Here is a 20497-nt window from a genome sequence, read left to right as displayed (position 1 = left end):
CAACTGGGCACACATTTATTACAACCGGAGCCATTTTAATGACGTGCCCAATGCTCCCTAAGCATTTTTGGAACATGTGGGATAATTCTATGAAGACCAGGACGGTCACCAAGTATCCTTGGGACAGGAAGGCTTTATAAACAGTTCAGTAAGGTCTGAACTCATGGGTCATATTGTGAATTCTGATCCTATATGGAAACCTTAATATATACAAGAAGCATCCTAAGGTCGGAGCACGACTTGTCCTGGAAAACAATTGGGTTAACAGATCATTAGAGTCTAATAAGGATACAGTTGTGTAATAAATTAAATACAGGAACATCAATGGGAAAGACTTAGTAAATCTGCAGAGTGTGACAGGTAAGAAACTGCTGATGTGTAGAGTTAGAGAAGCGCTGGTTCTGCAGAATGAGTTTAGGGTTGGGGTTGTCAATCACTGCTCCTTGCCACTCACATGGAGCCAGAACAATGAAGTAACCAGCAGACACTGCAATCCGTGTTATCGGACTTCCCAGCCTTCCATGGAGATAACATGTAACTTAGTATGGCTATAAGGCTGCCATTTTCCTTCATGGGTCATTTCTAGGCAGATTTTTTTTCTGCCTTACTGGTTCACGTCACCATTTCTGGCCCTATTTAATATTACATAGGCTTGTACAACAAAGTTTGTAAACAGATTATATAGCGGGTCAAGAAGATACCATTATATGGAGATATTATTGAGATATTGTTCTAGCCCAGTTACTAAAGAGCGGAAACCTGACAGAGAAAGGGTCTGTCCATGTCCACAGTGCCACCCCTGTCCATGGCTAAGCCTGGAATTGAATCTCAGTCATGTGAATGGGGCCAAGCTACAATACTAAATAAAGAAAAAAAACTGGTGCGGTTTTGGCTGGGGCTGGTGTTAGTCTACAATTTTTTGCATGCAAAAATTCAGTCAGAGGTTTGTATTATTTGCCAGCCATTAAGGTAAAAACATGGATGTCTTAAGTCGATTGGCATAGATGAATAAGATGGGGGTCTGGGACACCAGAATTTTTTTTTCTAATATGCTGGTATTGTACCCAGTACATACTCGAAAGGTTGTAGAGAGATCACTGCATAATCTGTATAACTGATCATAGTATAAAGATCCCTACCCTCCGCATGAGATTCCAGACAGGCATGTAATACCACATTCTTCCTGAAGTGGCCGCTGTGGAGTAACTGTATATTTTACTGCAGCCAATCACCAGGATGATCAGATTGCAGGGCTGACTTTACCTTAGAGGGAATCAGCTCTATATTATGCTTAGACAGGGGCCTATGGGGGATAAAAGGGAGATGCAATAACAGTGTCTTAGCTGATGTCTGATTACAAAGCTATAAAATCATGCTTTCTGTCAAAGCTCACCTCATAGACGCCACTCTGACCTCCAGCATGACTCATAGACGTCTCCTTATTTGTGTATATCGTAACCTCGTAATTTACTTTACTTAAAAATCTCAAGCCTTTCAGTACTTATCAGCCACTGTATGTCCTGCAGTAAGTGGAGCTTTCTTTCCAGTCTGACACACTGCTCTCTGCTGCCACCTCTGTCCATGATGTGAACTGCCCAGAGCAGTAGAAAAATCCCCATAGAAAACCTCTCCGGCTCTGCACAGTTCCTGTCACCGACAGAGGTGGCAGCATAGAGCACTGTGTCAGACAAAGTAATACAGCACTTCCTGAGGGACATACAGCAGCTGATAAGTAATGGAAAATTTTGATTTTTAAATAGAAGTAAACTATAAATTGATACAACTTTGACAATAGTTGATTTAAAAGAATTTTACAATTTTTCCACCAGAGTACCCCTTTAAGCCCACTGGGGCGGTAAAAAGCTGAGTGGACTCATAGCCCCATTCTGAGGGGCTGAGATGCAGCAGCGTTTCATAGTAGATGTTTGTAATAAGGAAGCCTATTTCTGTTTCATACTGCCCCTGGTTTGTGTGCCATACGACTGATGACAGATTCCCTTTAAGAATGGCCAAGAAAGGATAACAGCGAGGCAAAAGACTATGTGAAATCAAACAGCAGACAGTGGGACTGGACATCCTATTTTACATATATTTTGTCAAACTGGTCACCGTGATCTAGAGACCCCCTGTATTCCTATTAGCCCCCCTCTAAAGAGTTAAACCTATCATTAAGATTTTTCAGAACGGCCTGTCACTTATTATAAATTTAATGAAGAGTATGGGATGGGGGCACAATAGCCACAAAGAGCAGTAGAGACCGCGGCGTTAATAGCAATGTCTCATTCACGTCTTCTAAATGGCTCTGCGTATCCCTAATTATCTGAATGGTGCTCAATGTAAGAGCAGCAGGCAAAAAATGGTATTTAAGGACTGCACATCCCAAAATGCTGCTAAAAGCCATTAACCAGCGAGTGTTAATTGGAGCCATATTCATATTCATTTGCACTCCGGGCCCTGATAAAATATTTCCCAAGGTGCGCTTTAAAAGGAGTCTTAATTTAAGGAACTGCTACAATCAACACTTATGAAAATTAACAGCTGAGTAATTAGCGCTCATGAATTATGCCACAGAGCACGCTCACAGGCATGGCGGTGTCTGAGCTGATGAACCGCCGGCTGGGGCTGCCCTGGGTCCCCGCAAACATGGGACAGGATTAACCCCTCGCACCCGGGGAAAAGGGAGGGATCGCTGGATAATGTCAATGAGTTTTCTCACAAGCTAATGGGTCACTGGCTACAAAAGACTTCACAATGAGTGCACTTCATGTCACGCATCATGTGGTTTATACCGCATCATTCCGAAACATGGCTCCAGCTTAACTGTGTGTATCCCAGAGCTGGGCTATAGCAGCATGCATCACCTTGTAGGAAAGCCTGGTGTATCTACACCCACTAAGTGGACCCAACCCTTCATTCCTGTTATAGTAAGTGCACATGACTAGGCTTTATGATAAGGTATGTTGTGACCCCCCACCAATCACAAGACTGAAAGGGTCACAATATTGCTTCCCCTTTAACAGACAAGGACGGCCTAAGGCCCTATTACACAGGCCAACTGTGACGAGCAAGCAAGCACCAACCTGTCAGATCAGCGCTCCCCAGGTGAGCAGGTAAGGGTGGGGGGGGGGTAGAGTGTACAGGGGGGTGCAGGAGTTGTTCACCGTTTTTTCAACACGGTGAAAGACAAGGACCAGCTGATATGTCGGCTGATCGTTGCCTTTTAACAGTAGCCATTACACCAAGCGAGTATCAGGGCCTTTAGTGTAAAGAGAGTATATTAAGACTACAGCTAATCTATCCACAGAAAGGGATTGCTGGGGATCCAAACTCTATCACCCCACAATCATGTGAATGGGGGTTATTTGACCCCCTGTGTAAATAGAGAAGTTGTAAAACATATACACTGCTGCACCAATCACTTGCTATGGGGATTGCTATAAATAGCTAAGCCCTCTATTCTGCAATTTAGATCAGTGAACTCCACTATTCACACATAGGGAACAAGGGACCCCTATTCTTATAAGCATTTGGGGTCCCAGCTATAAAATCCCACTGATCACATACGTTATACCACTCCTATGGTATTTTGGGGAAACTCCTTTAATATCTGCTGGAGAATGAGAAAGGACCTTCCTGACACTCCTGATAAGTCACACCATAAAAAGGGTCTCTTCATCTCTTCAATAGTGATTCTGTACATTTGTCGTCGGCCCTTTAGATTTCCTATAGCCATACCAGGTCATTCATCATACACTACCTTGGATGATGCCTTGATGCGTGTGCTCTGTATTCCCGTTTATCCATTGTGTGATGTTACAGCTATCGCATTTAGTTGGTTAGCTGGTTACCCTTTCCCTATAACACGTTATTATTAATCATGTGACTGCATTGTTACAACCGCGTGTAATCTTACTTTATCACATTTTCACTTTATTATCTGAAGGAAGGGCTGCTATTCGACGATTTGATGAATTGTTACTATAAAATGTTAACCCTCTGCCCTGTGATGTCACCTTTTCTTTGGAAAATTGTCACCTTTGATGCACATAAAAACAGGCACCAACCCTGCTGAAATGCCACTTGGCGCACAATCTCCACTGTTTTCAGATTCCTCAGAGACTCACTGAGCCGACTGTGCTCAACCGTTCAGGAGGTCAGGGTTAGCACGTACACGGTGAGTGTCTGAGGCTGCTGATGAACACAGGGAACAGTATCAAATAACACCTACAGTCTAACCTATTACCTTCATATACTGGATAGTTGTGTAGGCATAATATAAAATTCATTGCTTTCGGCCATTTCAGGCTGACTGTAGCATTGGCTGTAAGTACACTTCCAGTTCTGAAAACATGTATGATATACCATATGGCTGATAAACAAATGTACACAACGACTTCCTAACTTTTTGTTCTGCACCCCATCACAGAGCAAGTGCAACTTAATCACTGGAAGGAAATTTAAAAATATGATCATGTGGGTTTGAGGTATAATACAAATAAATCAAATGTATAGCTCCCCATTGACTATGACTATAGGGTGCAAGGACATAACAATGTATACTTGTATGTATACCGGTCCCCGTTCCCCTGTGGCGCCGCTCTCTGTCTCATTAACAGCAAGCTGAAGTCATTTTCAGCCAGGTTCCGCATAAGTCACGGCCCGGCTCCTTCAGCTGCAATGTCACGGACTGGCTGATGGATTGTACGCTCAGCCCATACCCTAATCACTGATTGGCTGAGCAGGCAGTCCATCATCTGCTCCATGACGTTGCAGCTAGATGCAAGACATCGGTGGAAGTTGGCTAATTGTATGGAAGCACTACAGGGGCACGGGGACTGGTAAGAACACTTTTTTATTTTCTTTCTTATCCTATTATGTTCCCCTATCCCCCGGCCTACCTGTCATTTGTTAGTTTCATGGGATTCTCCTTTAAAATGAGGTCCTCGGCAGTGACCCGAGGAGAGAAGCGCTCTGCCGTGCGTTTCTCCCAGCTCTATTTGATGATTGGCGAGGATCTGGAAATCCAGACCCCAACTAATCAAAGCTTCTCTATAACATAGCACAAGTTTCTTTTCCAAATAACAGCAACACTTTAAATTGACCCAGGCTTATGCTCTGTAATTGATTAACCACAATTCATTTTAATAGAGAGTGCAGCCTAGACCAATGCGGCCTCCTTGCTGGGTCTGAACACCAACTGGTGGAAAAGTAATACTGGGGACACAGAAGGAGAAGCAGCGCCCAGAGGACATGCAGGTTGCTCACCTTGCCATCAAACTTGGAGTATTCATTGAAGGGATTGTTTAGCTGTAGTGGGCACTGCTCTAGGCGCACAGACAGTATGGACGGCTTCCCACTGCGTGGTACTTTTTCCTTAAAGTTTTTCTTTTCAAACAATGAACTCAACTCCTCAGCTGCAAAAAAAAAAAAAAAAATAAATAAAAATTAAAAAAAAAAAAAAAAAAAAAAATCTTGCACCTTTACCTGCTCTGGAAACAAAAAAAATGAAGGACAGTAATACAGCTGCAGTTACAGAAATCAACAATAATTTAGCTCTGCTGCCTCCTACCCTGATCTTTAGTCATAGACTAACGGCAATGATTCCATACATACATGTATCACAGTTAGTATGTAACCACCAGAGCAAATATATGGACATCTGGTGAACACCCCCCCCCCCCTTTTTTTTTTTTTTTGTTGTTGTTGTTGTTGTGCATGGTGATTTAAAAAAAATATATATATATATTTTATTAGGCACAATTTCAGTTAACATCATATGTACATCAGAAAATAAAAAAAATTATGGGCACGGTCACTAAAAAACAACAACCAAAAAACATTTGATAACTTATAGGAGACATGTGAAAAGTTGAAATCAGGCGGAATTCCGCTTGTCTCAGTGTGTTATTGCCAGTCTATGGAAGAGAGCGCACACTCCTCCGTTGCCACCGCTCTCCTCTCAAAGAAGTGACATGTAACTTCTGTGACTGGAGATTGGCGGCAGCGGAGGAGCACGCGCTCTCCCTTAAATGGGCTATGGCACACAGAGACAGGCGGGATTCCGCGGCAGAGAGTTTCGCCTGATTTACTCAGTGTTAACATACCCTTAGGGTCTTAATGTTAAGACGACTACAACCCATCAGAATAAGCAGGGGAGAAGTCTGCACTCAGTATGCACTGCTCATAATGTCTATAGGGCCGTCTAGTTCACATAAACTACTCAGACCTTGATCGATAAAAACTTTTGATAAGTCTCTGTGACATGTCAAAAGATTTTTTATGGTGACAGATTTAATTATCTATATATAGGAGGTTGCATTCAAACGTACCGCATCCACAGCGGATTTAACATTGCAAGATCCGCTGCAGAATGTCTAGGGTCTCTGCGTTGAAAATCTGCTGCGAGAATGCAGCATCTCTGTCTTATTAACTAATTGTCTGCCGCAAGTCGGGCGCTTCAAGAGGCTCATACATTACCTGCACACGCTCCGGCTTCTCCAGCTGCTGGGTCACTGACAGCGCTCAGCCAATCAGTACATTGCGGCGGGACTGACTGAGATCTCCACATGAGATCTGGAGTAAAATCAACACCAACAGGGTTGCTTGCAGATTTGGTTGGATTCACACTACATTTTTGCAATCCGTTTTTTTTCATCCATTTTTTGCAAAAAAAGGATGGAAAAAACGGATGCATATGTGTGCATCTGTTTTGATCCGTTTTTCCATTGAATTACATTATTAAAAAAGGATCCGTTTTTCACAAAAAACGTAGTGTGAACCCAGCCTAACGTAACAGATTTTGACATCCATTAAAGTTAAAGGGGTATTCACATCATAATTAGTTATACTTGTAAAGCTCCTCAAGTTAAATATTTTTTGCAAATACATTAATTTAGCAAACTTGTCTCCTTCCTCTAATATGCTGACGTTTCCCCACCATTGCTGACAGCTCGTTGTCTAGGTTATTGACCACTACTCCGCTCTAAAAGCAGTGATCTGATTGATCTATATATGGCTTTAGTTCATATAGCTATAATGTAAATGTATGGAGATATAGGGGAAGTTTTATGAAACCCCCACCAGTGACGTACGCTACAGAGAATACGCAGATACTTACCTTCTCCTTGGCATACACCTGCCATAACCCCTGCACACTTAATGGGTAGGCGGGCATCGCAAGGCAGGGGGGAAGCGTGGCCTCACAAGCATAAATGAATCAGGTGTGGTAATTGGGGGCGAGGCTTAATTTAAGACCTCGTCCCATAGTGCATATATAGTGCATAATGTATATATATATTATACAGTATATATATATGCTATCGCTCTATAAAGCTTTTATATATATATATATATATATATATATATATATATATATATATATATATATATATATATATACACACACACACACACACACATACATACATCCACACTGCTTTTAGAACAGAGTGGTGGTCGGTAACTTAGCCAACGAGCTGTCAACATTAGGAGGGAAAGAGCAGCCTATCAGGGGGAGTCAAGTTGGCTAAATGATTGTATTTGCAAATATTTGCAAACTTGATGAGCTGAGATGGGAATATCCCTTTAATGTGGAAATTCTCCAAATAATCTGTGAATGATCCTAAATGTAAATAGAGTGAAAAGTCTGCGCCGCAGGTCAAGTTTTTTGCTTATAAAATTTCCAGTGATGCAAATCACATTTACCCTGCTGCTACTGAATTATCGGGTGGATTTTCTGTGCACAGATCCCGGCACAAAATCTGCAATGAATCTGTTATGAATCACATTCTTTCTACACATGTTCCTAGCTGTCAGAAGGACGTGTTACCTGAATGACTGGTGTTCCGATCCTTCCACTGCACATTCTTGCATTTGATCTGGTTCTGCCTCTCTTTCCGAAGACGTTCTAATTTCTGGGCTGAAAAGCAGAATGAGGAAAAAAGAAAAAAAAAAATAGACAAAAATTACTTTGTCAATGAAACTTTCCCGGGAGGAGAGATCACAATTAATTCCAATTTCATGAATATTTCATAATGCATGTATAGAAATACGGTGAAGAGGGGACGGAGGGGGGAGGAAGAGGATGGGTGGGGGTGCATTTCGGAAAGGCAAAAGAGAAGGCATAAAATTTTTAAGGCTGACACAAAGTTCAGAAAATACCAACAAAAACAGGAAAATGTTCTTGATTTATAATTGAAATTAGGGGACATAAAACATTAATACAGACCATAAAGATAGTATTAACATAGAAGGGAATCGTAAAATGTGAAAACTTGGGTGATTAATAGGACAGTTCGTTATATAAATCATTAATAACGGTCTTAAAGGAATTTTAATGTACAAATGAAGTCCCGTGAATGTTACCGAGTGTGCATAAAATTACTGATATGAATTACGTGCCCCCGTTTCAAAAATTAAAGATAAATGAACTCGGGCTCAACTATTAAAGTTTTAAATGTAAAATCCTTTATCTGAAAATCAGGAAAAATTATAAAATGTCAGGGCTATATAAATTAGCAGCGTTTTTCTATGGTAGGACGGAACGGTTTATAGGTAATAAAGGAGGTGATTTGTATCCCCGGCAACATTAGTCAAATGTGTAGGGGAAGCCAGATACCAAGGAAGAAATATTTTTATTTTATATGTTTTTCTTTTTCTTTTTTTTTCTCCTTCCCTTAAAGATGCAGAACGGAATAATGATGCATTGCTTGGAATTTAAAGGAACAATCCGGGAAACAAACCATGGATGGACGGTGTTGATATCTAAAATACTTTCTGTCGCAAAGGGGGGGGGGGGGGGGGGTGACGCAGGTAATTTATTATTCTCCCATAAATAGGGTTTAGATTCATAGGATAATATACCACAAGTGTCCAACTCGCTACCCTCAAGCTGTTGCAAAACTACAATTCCCATCCTATCTGGATGGCCAAAACCGACAGGATGGGAATTGTAGTTTTGCAACAGCTGCAAATGTAAAAAGCCACATCAGAATAAAAAAAAATGCAGTGCACATTAATAATGGTTATGACTATTATAAAATACAACTGAACCAACAAAAAACAAGCCTTTATATAACTGACAGAAAAATAAAACAGCTATTACAAGAAGAATTTTTTTTTTTTTAACCATGAAATGTACAATTAGGGTCTATTTAAGTGTACAAATCTGCTAAAGACCCTGTAACAGGGCAAATACATAATTTGTTCTGGGACTGTGCTTTGTGACAATCTGGGGGTTACTCACTTGCTGGGATCGCCTTCTCCTGGGCCTGAGACGGTTGGCACATCACAAATTGCAGTCCAGTCAGTGCTGTATGCTTTATACTGACCTCAGTCAGCTTTATTTATCCGTTCAAAAAACACAAGACATAGGCAACACTGCCAATAAAATAAAACCTAGGCCGTCTAGCCACTGACTAACACCACAGCTTCCCTAGCTGTCACTTATGAGCCTAATGCTCAATATCACCAGCTCCACTGGTCTTACCCAGACTTCTTGTCTGCAGCTCCCACAGGCCTAGCACTGCCTGTGTTCTCCCACACTGGGAGTCTTCACCTGAGAGCCATCACCTGGGCAGCTCTGGAGTCTCTAATAGATCCACCAGGTGGTTTCAGAGCCTCATTAGCTCTAGGGCTGGAGTGGAGTATCTGGAACAGGAGCTCCACCAGAACTCCAATTCCCACTCCAGAGGCATAGAACTGCCTCTTACAGTCCCACCATGCCACATATCCTCCCCCCCTGACAAAGGCCATAGGACTTGTCACTTTATTAACACCCCCTCCTGGGTCAAAGGTCCTACATTGGGGTAAGATGTGACACCATTCATGCCTCATTTTCTTTTTCTGGGGACACACATCACACTTTTCATGAGGTTTTTGTTTTCCCCGCATTTTCCATAACACAGAACCACCGTACCCCACTTTCTCACTTTGCCGTTCATTTCTTTCATGACCACGTCCATAAGTGGAGACATGCATCGGACGGCTGTACTGAGAACCAGTCTCATCATGCACACAGTCCTTATTCTCAGCAGGCACACAGTCCTTATTCTCATTCACAATTTGGTTTCCCTTATTGGTAACATCCAGGTTGTTACCCTCGGCAACATGAAACCTCTCACTTCCAGCTACATTGGATGGGACTGTATGAGTGACACTCAGCTCAGACCTTGCCTGATAGGTCTCAGTACCTCTCACTCCAGACAGGGCAACATACAGACTGCAGCCACTTTCAGTCTCCAAAGTGACAGTTTTCACACCAGCTCCTTCATGCACATCTGTGTTTTGAGGACTCAGTTCCTCCAAAGTTACCTCTTCACCATTTATATGAGCCTCAGCAACTTCCAGACTCCCTGTAAGAGGTAATGTGTGAGCCAACACAAGCTCTTCAGTCGGACCTTCTCTGGCCACCATCTCATCACTTGCTACTTGAGGCGTGTTCACATTAGCCACAGGAACAGCTTCTGGGACCTGACAAAGAAGGGACTCTATAACCATAAGTGGCGACTGTTCTACTACTGTGTGACCATCACTAACATCACTGGATGCGCCTACTGTGTGGCCACCACTCAGGTCTATCTGGCTCTGCCGTGTAACACAGTCATCCACACCGGGCTTACTGTCATAAACATAGGGGGCGCTCTCAGTCAAGCCACATGCATACGGCTTCCTACCAGGCCAAGCACACCTGGCTATCTTCATGCAACATTTCTGTCTACAACCATGTTCACACTGGTCACTTTTTACCCTTTTCTTTCTGTGATACTTGTTGGACAGCAGGCTAGCACAGCGGTGATGGAAAACCTTATTATAGCAGAACTTCTTGACTTGCTCACTGTAAGGACGCAGTGCAGGTGTGAGAATACACAACACATTTTCACTATGTTTCCGCATCTCATGCATTCTCACTGCACCACGCTGGGAAAAACGCACCCCACAAACCCAGCATACATACCGCTTACTGCCACAGTCACTTCTCACATGCTGTTTGACTTTGTAGGTGACTCTCCTGGTATTATACAAACCGATACGCTTGTCAACAGTCTTCTCACCCTCCTTGTTATCTGCAGCAGATATCTGGTTGTCACTAGCAACCACATTGGCCTCACTTGACTCAGTAAAGGCCACCAAACTCTCTGTATTGCTTTCAACCACAGCACATGCATCCCATGCAATACTCTGGTCCTTACATACCATGACCTCTAGGGGCAGCACTGCACCTTCATCACATGCAATCCTCTGGTCATTATACACCATGACCTCTAGGGGCAGCACAGCACATTCATCACATGCAATCTTCTCGTCATTACACATCATGACCTTTAGGGGCACACTAGAGCAAATCCCCTCTGCTGCTTTTTCTGCTTTAGAGGTTAGTTCACACTCTGCATTCATTGGAACTAACGCTGTAGCACACCCATCATTTACCTGCTTAGGTTGTGGGACATAGTTATGGGTTAAATGCATGTTAGGCAGCAAATCTGACATGACCTTACTGCTATCACATAACTGCGGGGTGACCTTACTGCTATCACATAACTGCTGGGTGACATTTTCAATACACATTGCATGCAATACATTATCATTAATTTCATCTGACTTTTCAAGTCCATGTTCAGACTGTGCAATAATCTCATCAGACATCAGGATGGTCTTGTCAGCCACAGGATTCTTCTCCTCACTTGGTAGCATTGCTGAACATTTGGACTTATTTTGGTCACAGTTCACACAGTAAGACAGTGAGGCTCCACCCACTGGTAACTCTGGGACTTTTGGATATGGTTCTCCTGGCTCCTCCCCCTTAGGCAGTAGTACAGTACACTTTACTGGGGACTCTCCCTCCCACAACTGCCAGAAATAAGGAAAGTCTCTGCCAAGTATGAACTCCACCTGAAGCTCCGCGCAGACCTCCAGCACATGATTTACTGTCCCATAACAGGTTTTAAAGTCAATTAGAATAGTCTTACCATACGGCTCTGGTCGACTCTTCACAAACAGTATAATATCCGGGTGGACCCTGGACACCTCCTGGCGACAATCCAGGTCAACCAGCAGTGGGATTCCACCCACCAGCAATTCACAGGTTTTTGGTTTAAATTTCTCTGATCTCCTGACCAGAGGACAATAAGATGCACAGACCCCCTCTCCCATGCACCTCCAACATGGCTCCCTCTGCTCAGTGACGGCCACTTGCTGGTGTGGTTGGTTGCTCCTAGCAACAACATCATGGCGCCTCTGCAAAAGTGACTTTTTAACACTTGGGCACTGGGCAAAAGCACATCCAATTACACAACAGTCCATTCTCATACAGCTCAAGCCTGGCTCTGGCTGGTTGGCTTTCGGGACGGCACCCTCACGCTTTTTATCTGGGGAATCAGACCAGGATGCACCTGGGACCTTGGTACAGCAACCACTTGGCTTGGACCCCTGTGCTTTCTGGTTAGTAGCCCCCTGCAGTGCGGGTATTTGGACACCAGCTCTGTGTAGCAGTACATGCACTTTGTACAGACGCTCGCTTATCCAATGTCCTTTGCAGTTGGGCCTCAACAGCCTCCCGCTCTGCTTCAAACTGCTCAAGGTTATGACCCATCTGTTTGGCCATGTCTTCACGGCGCTGTATGTCCCATATACGTCTGACATAGTCCTCTGCTAGACCCATGGCAACTATATTCTTTATGCAGCAGAAACACCAGCTTCAAACATAAGCAATACTGGCCTTATCCAGACAAGACAGTCTCTGTAGGTCTCTCTCCACAGCAACACAGTCTCTGTATGTCTCTCTCCACAGGGACACAATCTCTCATAAGGCTTCCGGCCCTTTAAAACCAGCAGAAACACAGTCTCTGTATGTCTCTCTTGCTCCACAGAGACACAGCCTCTTATAAGGCTTCTGGCCCTTTAAATCCAGCCACAAACTTCATGTGCCATTTTCTTGCCCACAGCAATCCTCCACCATATGTGACAATCTGGGGGTTACTCACTTGCTGGGATCGCCTTCTCCTGGGCCTGAGACGGTTGGCACATCACAAATTGCAGTCCAGTCAGTGCTGTATGCTTTATACTGACCTCAGTCAGCTTTATTTATCCGTTCAAAAAACACAAGACATAGGCAACACTGCCAATAAAATAAAACCTAGGCCGTCTAGCCACTGACTAACACCACAGCTTCCCTAGCTGTCACTTATGAGCCTAATGCTCAATATCACCAGCTCCACTGGTCTTACCCAGACTTCTTGTCTGCAGCTCCCACAGGCCTAGCACTGCCTGTGTTCTCCCACACTGGGAGTCTTCACCTGAGAGCCATCACCTGGGCAGCTCTGGAGTCTCTAATAGATCCACCAGGTGGTTTCAGAGCCTCATTAGCTCTAGGGCTGGAGTGGAGTATCTGGAACAGGAGCTCCACCAGAACTCCAATTCCCACTCCAGAGGCATAGAACTGCCTCTTAGGCCCCCTTCACACGTCCGTGTCAGTTTTTACTGTCAGGAAATCCTGATCAGGAGGCCTTAAATGTCATCAGGATAGTATCAGGATTTCCTGACAGTAATCCGTTTTTACCATCAGGAAACCATCAGGAAAAACCTTCAGGATTTCCTGATGAGAAAAAAAAAAAATAGGACATGTATTTCTGCAAACTGGATGGTCACAGCTTGCAGAATTACAACTCCCATCATGCTTGGCTGACAGGTCATGATGGAAGTTGTACTTCTGCAGTCTGTGGTCACCCAGGTTGCAGTACATGATGGGAGTTGTACCTCTGCAGCCTGTGGCCATCCAGGTTGCAGAAGTACAACTCCCATCATGACCTGTCAGCAAGGCATGATGGGAGTTGTACGTCTGCAACCTGGATGGCCACAGACTGCAGAACTACAACTCCCATCATGCCCTGTCAGCAAGGCATGATGGGAGTTGTACTTCTGCAACCTTGATGGCCACAGACTGCAGAACTACAACTCCCATCATGGCCTGCCAGCAGAGCCATGATGGGAATTGTACTTCTGCAACCTGGATGGCCACAGGCTGCAGAACTACAACTCCCATCATGGCCTGCCAGCAGAGCCATGATGGGAGTTGTACTTCTGCAACCTGGATGGCCACAGGCTGCAGAACTACAACTCCCATCATGGCATGCCAGCAGAGCCATGATGGGAGTTGTACTTCTGCAACCTGGATGGCCACAGGCTGCAGAACTACAACTCCCATCATGACATGCCAGCACAGCATGGTGGGAGTAGTAGTCCTAAGGGGTAATCTCACCTGTCCTGGATCCTGCTCTGTCGGGGCCGCGAGGTTGGGGTCCGGGTCAGAGTGCAGTGCTGAGGTCCGGGCGGCGGTCGGAGGTGTGGAGCATCCGGCGAGCGGCCCGGTGGTGAGTTCCCGGGGGGGGGGGAGGGGGGGGGAGGTGCGGAGCATCCGGCGAGCGGCCCGGTGGTGAGTTCCCGGGGGGGGGGGGGGGAGGTGCGGAGCAACCGGCGAGCGGCCCGGTGGTGAGTTCCCGGCGGCGGCGGGGGGGCGGCGGCGACTAGCGGGTACTGGGGGTTAGGCGGCGGGGGGGATCTGCACCGCACTCTGGCCGGCCAGCCCTGTAGTGCCGGGCAGAGGGTGCGGTGCGGGGGGGATGGAGGTGTGCGGGTGATCGGACGGCGGCCGGGGCTGGCTCTCTACCAGTCCGGAATCGCGGGCACTTTCCTGATATACATCAGGAAAATGCCCGTGATTCCGGCGCTCCCATAGACTTCTATGGGGGCGTCCGTGCCGGATTTCCGGACGAAAATAGGACAGGATCTAAAAAATCCGGTCCTATTTTCCGGAACGGACACCCTTCCGGAAAAATCCGGAAGGGTGTCCGTGTCTAATGTTAGTCTATGAGTCCGGAAATCCGTCCGGATTTCCTGATAGGAAATCCGGACAGATTTTCCGGACGTGTGAAGGGGGCCTTACAGTCCCACCATGCCACAGCTTATAATCCAAATCAACTCTTAACCCAAAGCAAATTTTCCCATTAAAAATCACTGATATGCAGACAATTGGTTCCACACCCCAAAAATAATGATTTTTTTTTTTATTCTGAATAACATGTAAAACAAATGAAACAAACAATGATAAACAGCTGAATATGTGATATTATTATAGATGAGCGAACCGGGTTCGGGTTCGAGTTGATCCGAACTCGAACATTCGGCATTTGATTAGCTGGGGCTGCTGAACTTGGATAAAGCTCTAAGGTTGTCTGGAAAACATGGATACAGCCAATGACTATATCCATGATTTCCACATAGCCTTAGGGCTTTATCCAAGTTCAGCAGCCACCGCTAATCAAATGCCGAAAGTTCGGGTTCGGATCGACTTGAGCATGCTCCAGGTTCGCTCATCTCTATTTATTATAAGTTACTGTACAGTATAGCAATCAGCATGTGGTGTATAATGTATAGTAACTGCATAAACCTGATAACACAGCAGCAGTTTGTAGATACAGGATGGAACTGCAGATCCCCATAATGCAATAGCGTAGTACAACAGACTAGAATAGAGAAGTGAGTCTGAGTGCAGGCACATTATAGCAGGAATGGAGAGGATGGGAAACACAAGGGCTGGCAGAGACTGCAGGGAATATGAAGGAATGAGCAGGACAGATGTGGGCCCATAAATGCAGCACTCTCTGTCCGGGAAGAGAGGGGTTACAGCTATGAAGAGATTACCCCCACAGTCCTGTCCCCTGATGTAAGCCCCAGCCTGAAGTGGATCTGCTATGATTTGGAAGATGAGGGAGACTTCCCGGGTCAGAGTACAGGGCTGTAGACCCCGCTATGCAGACCATGCCCCTCCCACATTCCCCCTCCCGCCCAGTACAGGGAGCTCTTAAACCAAAGCAATGCTCTTAAACCAAGTTACAATTTTGAAAGACTGTGAGCTCTTCTTGCAAAACACTCTTAATCCAAGTTACTCTTAAACCAAGGTACCACTGTATATATATTGTGTATTGCTGTAATCATAATATCTTAGAATCATAAAGACCATTGGTCATTCCTTCCCAAAAAAGTTAGAAGTTATGTGTACCACAAAATAGTGTTATTGAGGAAAAACAACTCATCCAACAAAAAACAAGCCCAACTATTTTTTTTACCTTCACACCAAAAAAAGACAACCTTAAAGCCCTTAAAGTGGTATTTCCCCCAAACATAACTTTTCATACGTTGCTGCCCATGCTGAGACTAACAATTCCTTTGATACTTAATATTTTCTATTCAGTCTCCTTCCCCCAGTTCTGAGCTGCCGCTCTGTGCTGAAGACACAAAAAATCATGTGTGAGCTTTTCTCTCCCTTCCCCCTCCTTCCCTTTCCTTCCGAGTCCCTATCTGCAACTTTGTAGCTTCTTTGTAATGCTGGGAGGGTAAACTGTGGTCAAGCTGCTGATGAACTCACTGTGATTATCCCTCCTGGCATTACAAAGTTGCAGGTAGGGCCATATTTACATCAGCCATCTCGGAAGGGAGAAGGAGGAGGGGACTGTGCTTGTAATCCAAATCAACTCTTAAACCAAAGCACTCCTGGTTTTGGTTGAAAAAATACTGAGTGAATACAATACAGAGTACTGTGTGTGAACACAGCCTTGAAGTGTTGAGTATTCAGACCCGTACAGATCATGAGGACAAGCAGGAAGTGAAAAGATCGCTTCGCACAGTCTTCTCCTGATTGCTACTGGTCTAAACACTCAGAACCAGACCAATCAAAACTTTGAACATGTCTCTAGGACTTGTCAAAAGTTTTTCAAAACAGTGACACTTTAACCCATAAAAATCTTCCACATTTGAAGACTGTCTGCACTACGTTTGTACATAAAGTTTTACTACATCTGGGTCTATGTGCACACAGTAATAAAATTACTTTTTAGGCCATGTTGACACAACGTATGTTTTGCATAAATCATGGCCGTTGTTGCAATTTGCAACAATGACTGTGATTTATACAAAACATACGTTGTATGTAAATGAAAGGAATCCCGTCCGGAGCGTATAAACATAGTATGTGCTCCAGCCGGGATTTCATCTGGCCGCACGAAAAACTGACATGTCAGTTTTCTGCGGCCGCTATTCATTGAATAGCGGCTGCACAGAACCTGTCAGTGCACACAATTCACCAGAAATGAAGATCATCCAGCCGATACTGTAGTACCGGCCGGGAAGATCTTCAGTAACTCTGGCCGTTCTGTGATCTGGCAGGGTCACAGAACGGCCGGTGTTGTACACAGTGTGAAACGCTGCCTTAGGCTATGTTCACACTTTGTAAGAGTCCGGCCGTTCCACGACCCGGCCGGGTCAAGGAACGGCCGGTCTCTGCTAAGATCATCCCGGCCCGTACTTAAGTACCGGCCGGATGATTTTTATGGCCGCAGTGTTCTGATGCTGGCGCATAAGCGTGCGCCCGCATCAGAACTCCCCATAGTACACAATGAAGCAAGCGGCCGGAGCTGCTCGCTTCATTGTGTGAACTGACAGGGTTTTCACTGAATTGCGGGCGCAAAAAAATGACAGTCAGGGATCCCATAGAGGAAGAGGCAATGTTCCACGCTGCATAAAGTACGGCCGTTGTTGCTTTACGTCGTTTAACGTAGTGTCAACATAGCCTTAGAGTGCATTTACATGTACGCATTTCCAGTGGATTTCACACTGCGAGTTATTTATTTATTTTTAAATGAAGTTAACTTCATTAAGGTTACAAACCCACTTGCCGGATCTGCAGCGAGTCTCCTTGCTGCGTTTTTGCAGCGAGACTCGCTGCAGATCCTGGCCCTATACTTTCAATAGCAGAGAAACTCGCAGCAGGGATGTACATCAGCACAAAATAAATATACCGAGACAGAATTATGTATGCCCCCCCCCCCCCCCCGAATCTGTTTGGGGCTCAGTATCCGGCTGTCAGTCATGTCTGTACATGCATCATACAGACAACCCAATGCTTTCAATAAGCCCATATCAAAAGATCTTACTAAATACCCTTTATTAGTTCTAACCCGCTAGTAGGATGGGTTTTTACTGTAGTAAAGTGACAGAGGCTATGCATCACCCACAAGACTAAATGAGCAAGGATAAATTATAAAAAATACCGTACATAGTAAAAACATTTTTTTACACATACCAATGGATTTTTGACTGCATTTTTTTTTTTTTTAATTCTGAAGACCCCCTTTAGTAGCTGCTTCTTTGGTAGCAATAAGCCAAAGTCATTGGAGACACATAGCTAGGATGTGCCAGCAATGTCTTTAATGAGAAAACACCTTTGAAGTTGTCAAGGCGGGGAAAAACATGGCTACTTTCTTCCAGAAACAGCATATCTTTTGGGTGGGGGTTTTGCAGTTCAGTTCCACTGAAGTGAATGGAGCTCAACTGCAATACCTCACACAACCTGAGAACAAAGGTGGTGCTGTTTTTAAAGAAAAAAAAGCAATTGTGCTTTATCTAATCTTGGATAACCCCTTTAATTTCTCTTGTGGTCATGTGGTTACAAATATGAACAGTTACTGCCATGTTCTGTACAGAGAAAGCCAAATTGCTGTACTTTTTTTTACAGTATATTTTTTTTTACTTTTGTGTACAGTATAAGTAAGTGTACTCACTGTATATACTATACCAGTTCCCAATGTACCTCATAGAGCTAAAATCAGGCTCCCCTCCTCCAGGCTGGGTTTTCCTGCTGTGTGGTGAGTCTGTCCATAAGATGGCTGACATGGAGGAGCATGTGATCATGCCCTGAACCCCAGTGTCCTCTATAGACATATACAAGCTCAGTGGTAAACATTGGGGGTGGGGCACAGTAATCCATGTCGGCCATCTTATGGACAGACTTAAAGGAGAAGTCAAGTGAAAGTTTTTATCAAAGTATTGTATTGCCCCCAAAAAGTTATACAAATCAACAATATACACTTATTACAGGAAATGCACATAAAGTGCTTTTTTCCCTGCACTTACTACTGCATCAAGGCTTCACTTCCTGGATAAAATGGTGATGTCACGACCCAATTCCCAGAGCTGTGAGGGCTGTGGCTGCTGGAGAGGATGACGGCAGGGGGACACTGAGGGACACAGGGCACTGGAGGGACACTGAGCATCCCTCTGCCGTCATCCTCTCCAGCAGCCACAGCCCGCACAGCTCTGGGAGTTGGGTCGTGACATCACCATTTTATCCAGGAAGTGAAGCCTTGATGCAGTAGTAAGTGCAGGGAAAAAACACTTTATGTGCATTTCCCGAAATAAGTGTATATTGGTGATTTGTATAACTTTTGGGGGGCAATACAATACTTTAATAAAAATTTTCGCCGGACTTCTCCTTTAACACAAAGGAGCCTGGAGGAGGGGAATCTGATTTTAGCTCTAAGAGGTACAAAGGGAGCTGCTGTAGTCCTGCACACAGAGTGTCAAAATTCCTCATTAGGGAATAAACTGCTAATATTGCAGAAACGGTGTCCAGAATAAAGGTAAAAAAAACATTCCCTTATCCTAAGTTCCCCTGTGCGCTATAGGGATATATCAGCAGGTTACACTATTCTTTCTCTTTAACACAACATATAAATAATTAAGACTTTTTACCTGTGTTAGATCTCCTTCTTATACCAAAATCCCAGCTAGAAGTTATGTCCACAGATTGAGAGTATATGTATCCCTGGGTTTCTCCATTCCCTTGTGTCTGTGTGATATTCTCCCCAGATACTGATGATGGGTAAAGTTTCTCCAAGTCCACATCATGGTCAATGAGAACCATCTCACACATCCCCGTGTCATCGCTAGTAACATGTGACTGGCGGATATGGGCCAAGATAATCAAAGGATTGTCCAGGAAAGCCATTGTCTCCTCCCGTGCTGCACGGGTTCCTTACAGACGTATCCAGTAATCCATAACCGCAGATTCCTATAAGGCAGATACAACAAACGATTAATACAGAAAGTATACAGTTTACTACATAGCGTAGAATCACTTATGTGCTTACAATACTTGAAGGGGCCATCTCATTCTAGACAATGGTGGCATAGACTTCTATTGACTGTAGTGGCTGGAATCACAATCCAAGATATTTCCTACCACTGTCTGAAATGAGACAACCCTTTAATATAATGGCTGCCATGACAGATCTCCTGTTAAACGCTGCCATAGGCAGGCTGTAATAGGATGGCACCAGTTTGACATTTCACTATAATACAAAGGAAATCCATTGGTATTAGAGTCAAGCAAATCTCAAGCATGCCCAGATTTCTCTAAACCAGAGTGTGCAACAATTGATTAGCGGTGGCTGCAGTCCTAAGTAGTCCTGGAAGACAAGAACACAGCCTATGGCATAAATGCAAACTCCCCCCAAATATATTGTAAGTTCTCTGTACATTTTATCGTAAAATGAAGGATGCAATTAATAAGTAAAATTGGTCCCACAAAAAACAAGCCCTCATATGGGTCTGTCAATGGAAAAATAAAAAGTTCTGGTTCTTGGGAGGTAAAAATTAAAACTGAGAA

General features: G+C 44.3%; 1 protein-coding gene across 1 annotated transcript in view; it reads right to left on the bottom strand.

The window, feature by feature from the left end:
- Nucleotides 1-19896, bottom strand: part of MAPKAP1 (MAPK associated protein 1) — a 113141-nt gene extending 93245 nt beyond the window's left edge. Inside the window, exons 1-3 of the mRNA XM_069985802.1 lie at nucleotides 19582-19896; nucleotides 7829-7918; nucleotides 5266-5414 (exon numbers count right to left, since the gene is read on the bottom strand). Of these exons, the coding sequence (XP_069841903.1) occupies nucleotides 5266-5414; nucleotides 7829-7918; nucleotides 19582-19837 (495 nt within the window). The 5' untranslated portion in view covers nucleotides 19838-19896. The remainder of the gene's footprint in view (nucleotides 1-5265; nucleotides 5415-7828; nucleotides 7919-19581) is intronic.
- Between the last annotated feature and the right edge of the window lie 601 nt (nucleotides 19897-20497).

Source organism: Dendropsophus ebraccatus, chromosome 10 (assembly GCF_027789765.1).
Source record: "Dendropsophus ebraccatus isolate aDenEbr1 chromosome 10, aDenEbr1.pat, whole genome shotgun sequence".
NCBI lineage: Eukaryota > Metazoa > Chordata > Amphibia > Anura > Hylidae > Dendropsophus > Dendropsophus ebraccatus.
Note: the sequence above shows the minus strand (reverse complement) of the source record. Positions and strands in the feature narration are given on the sequence as shown.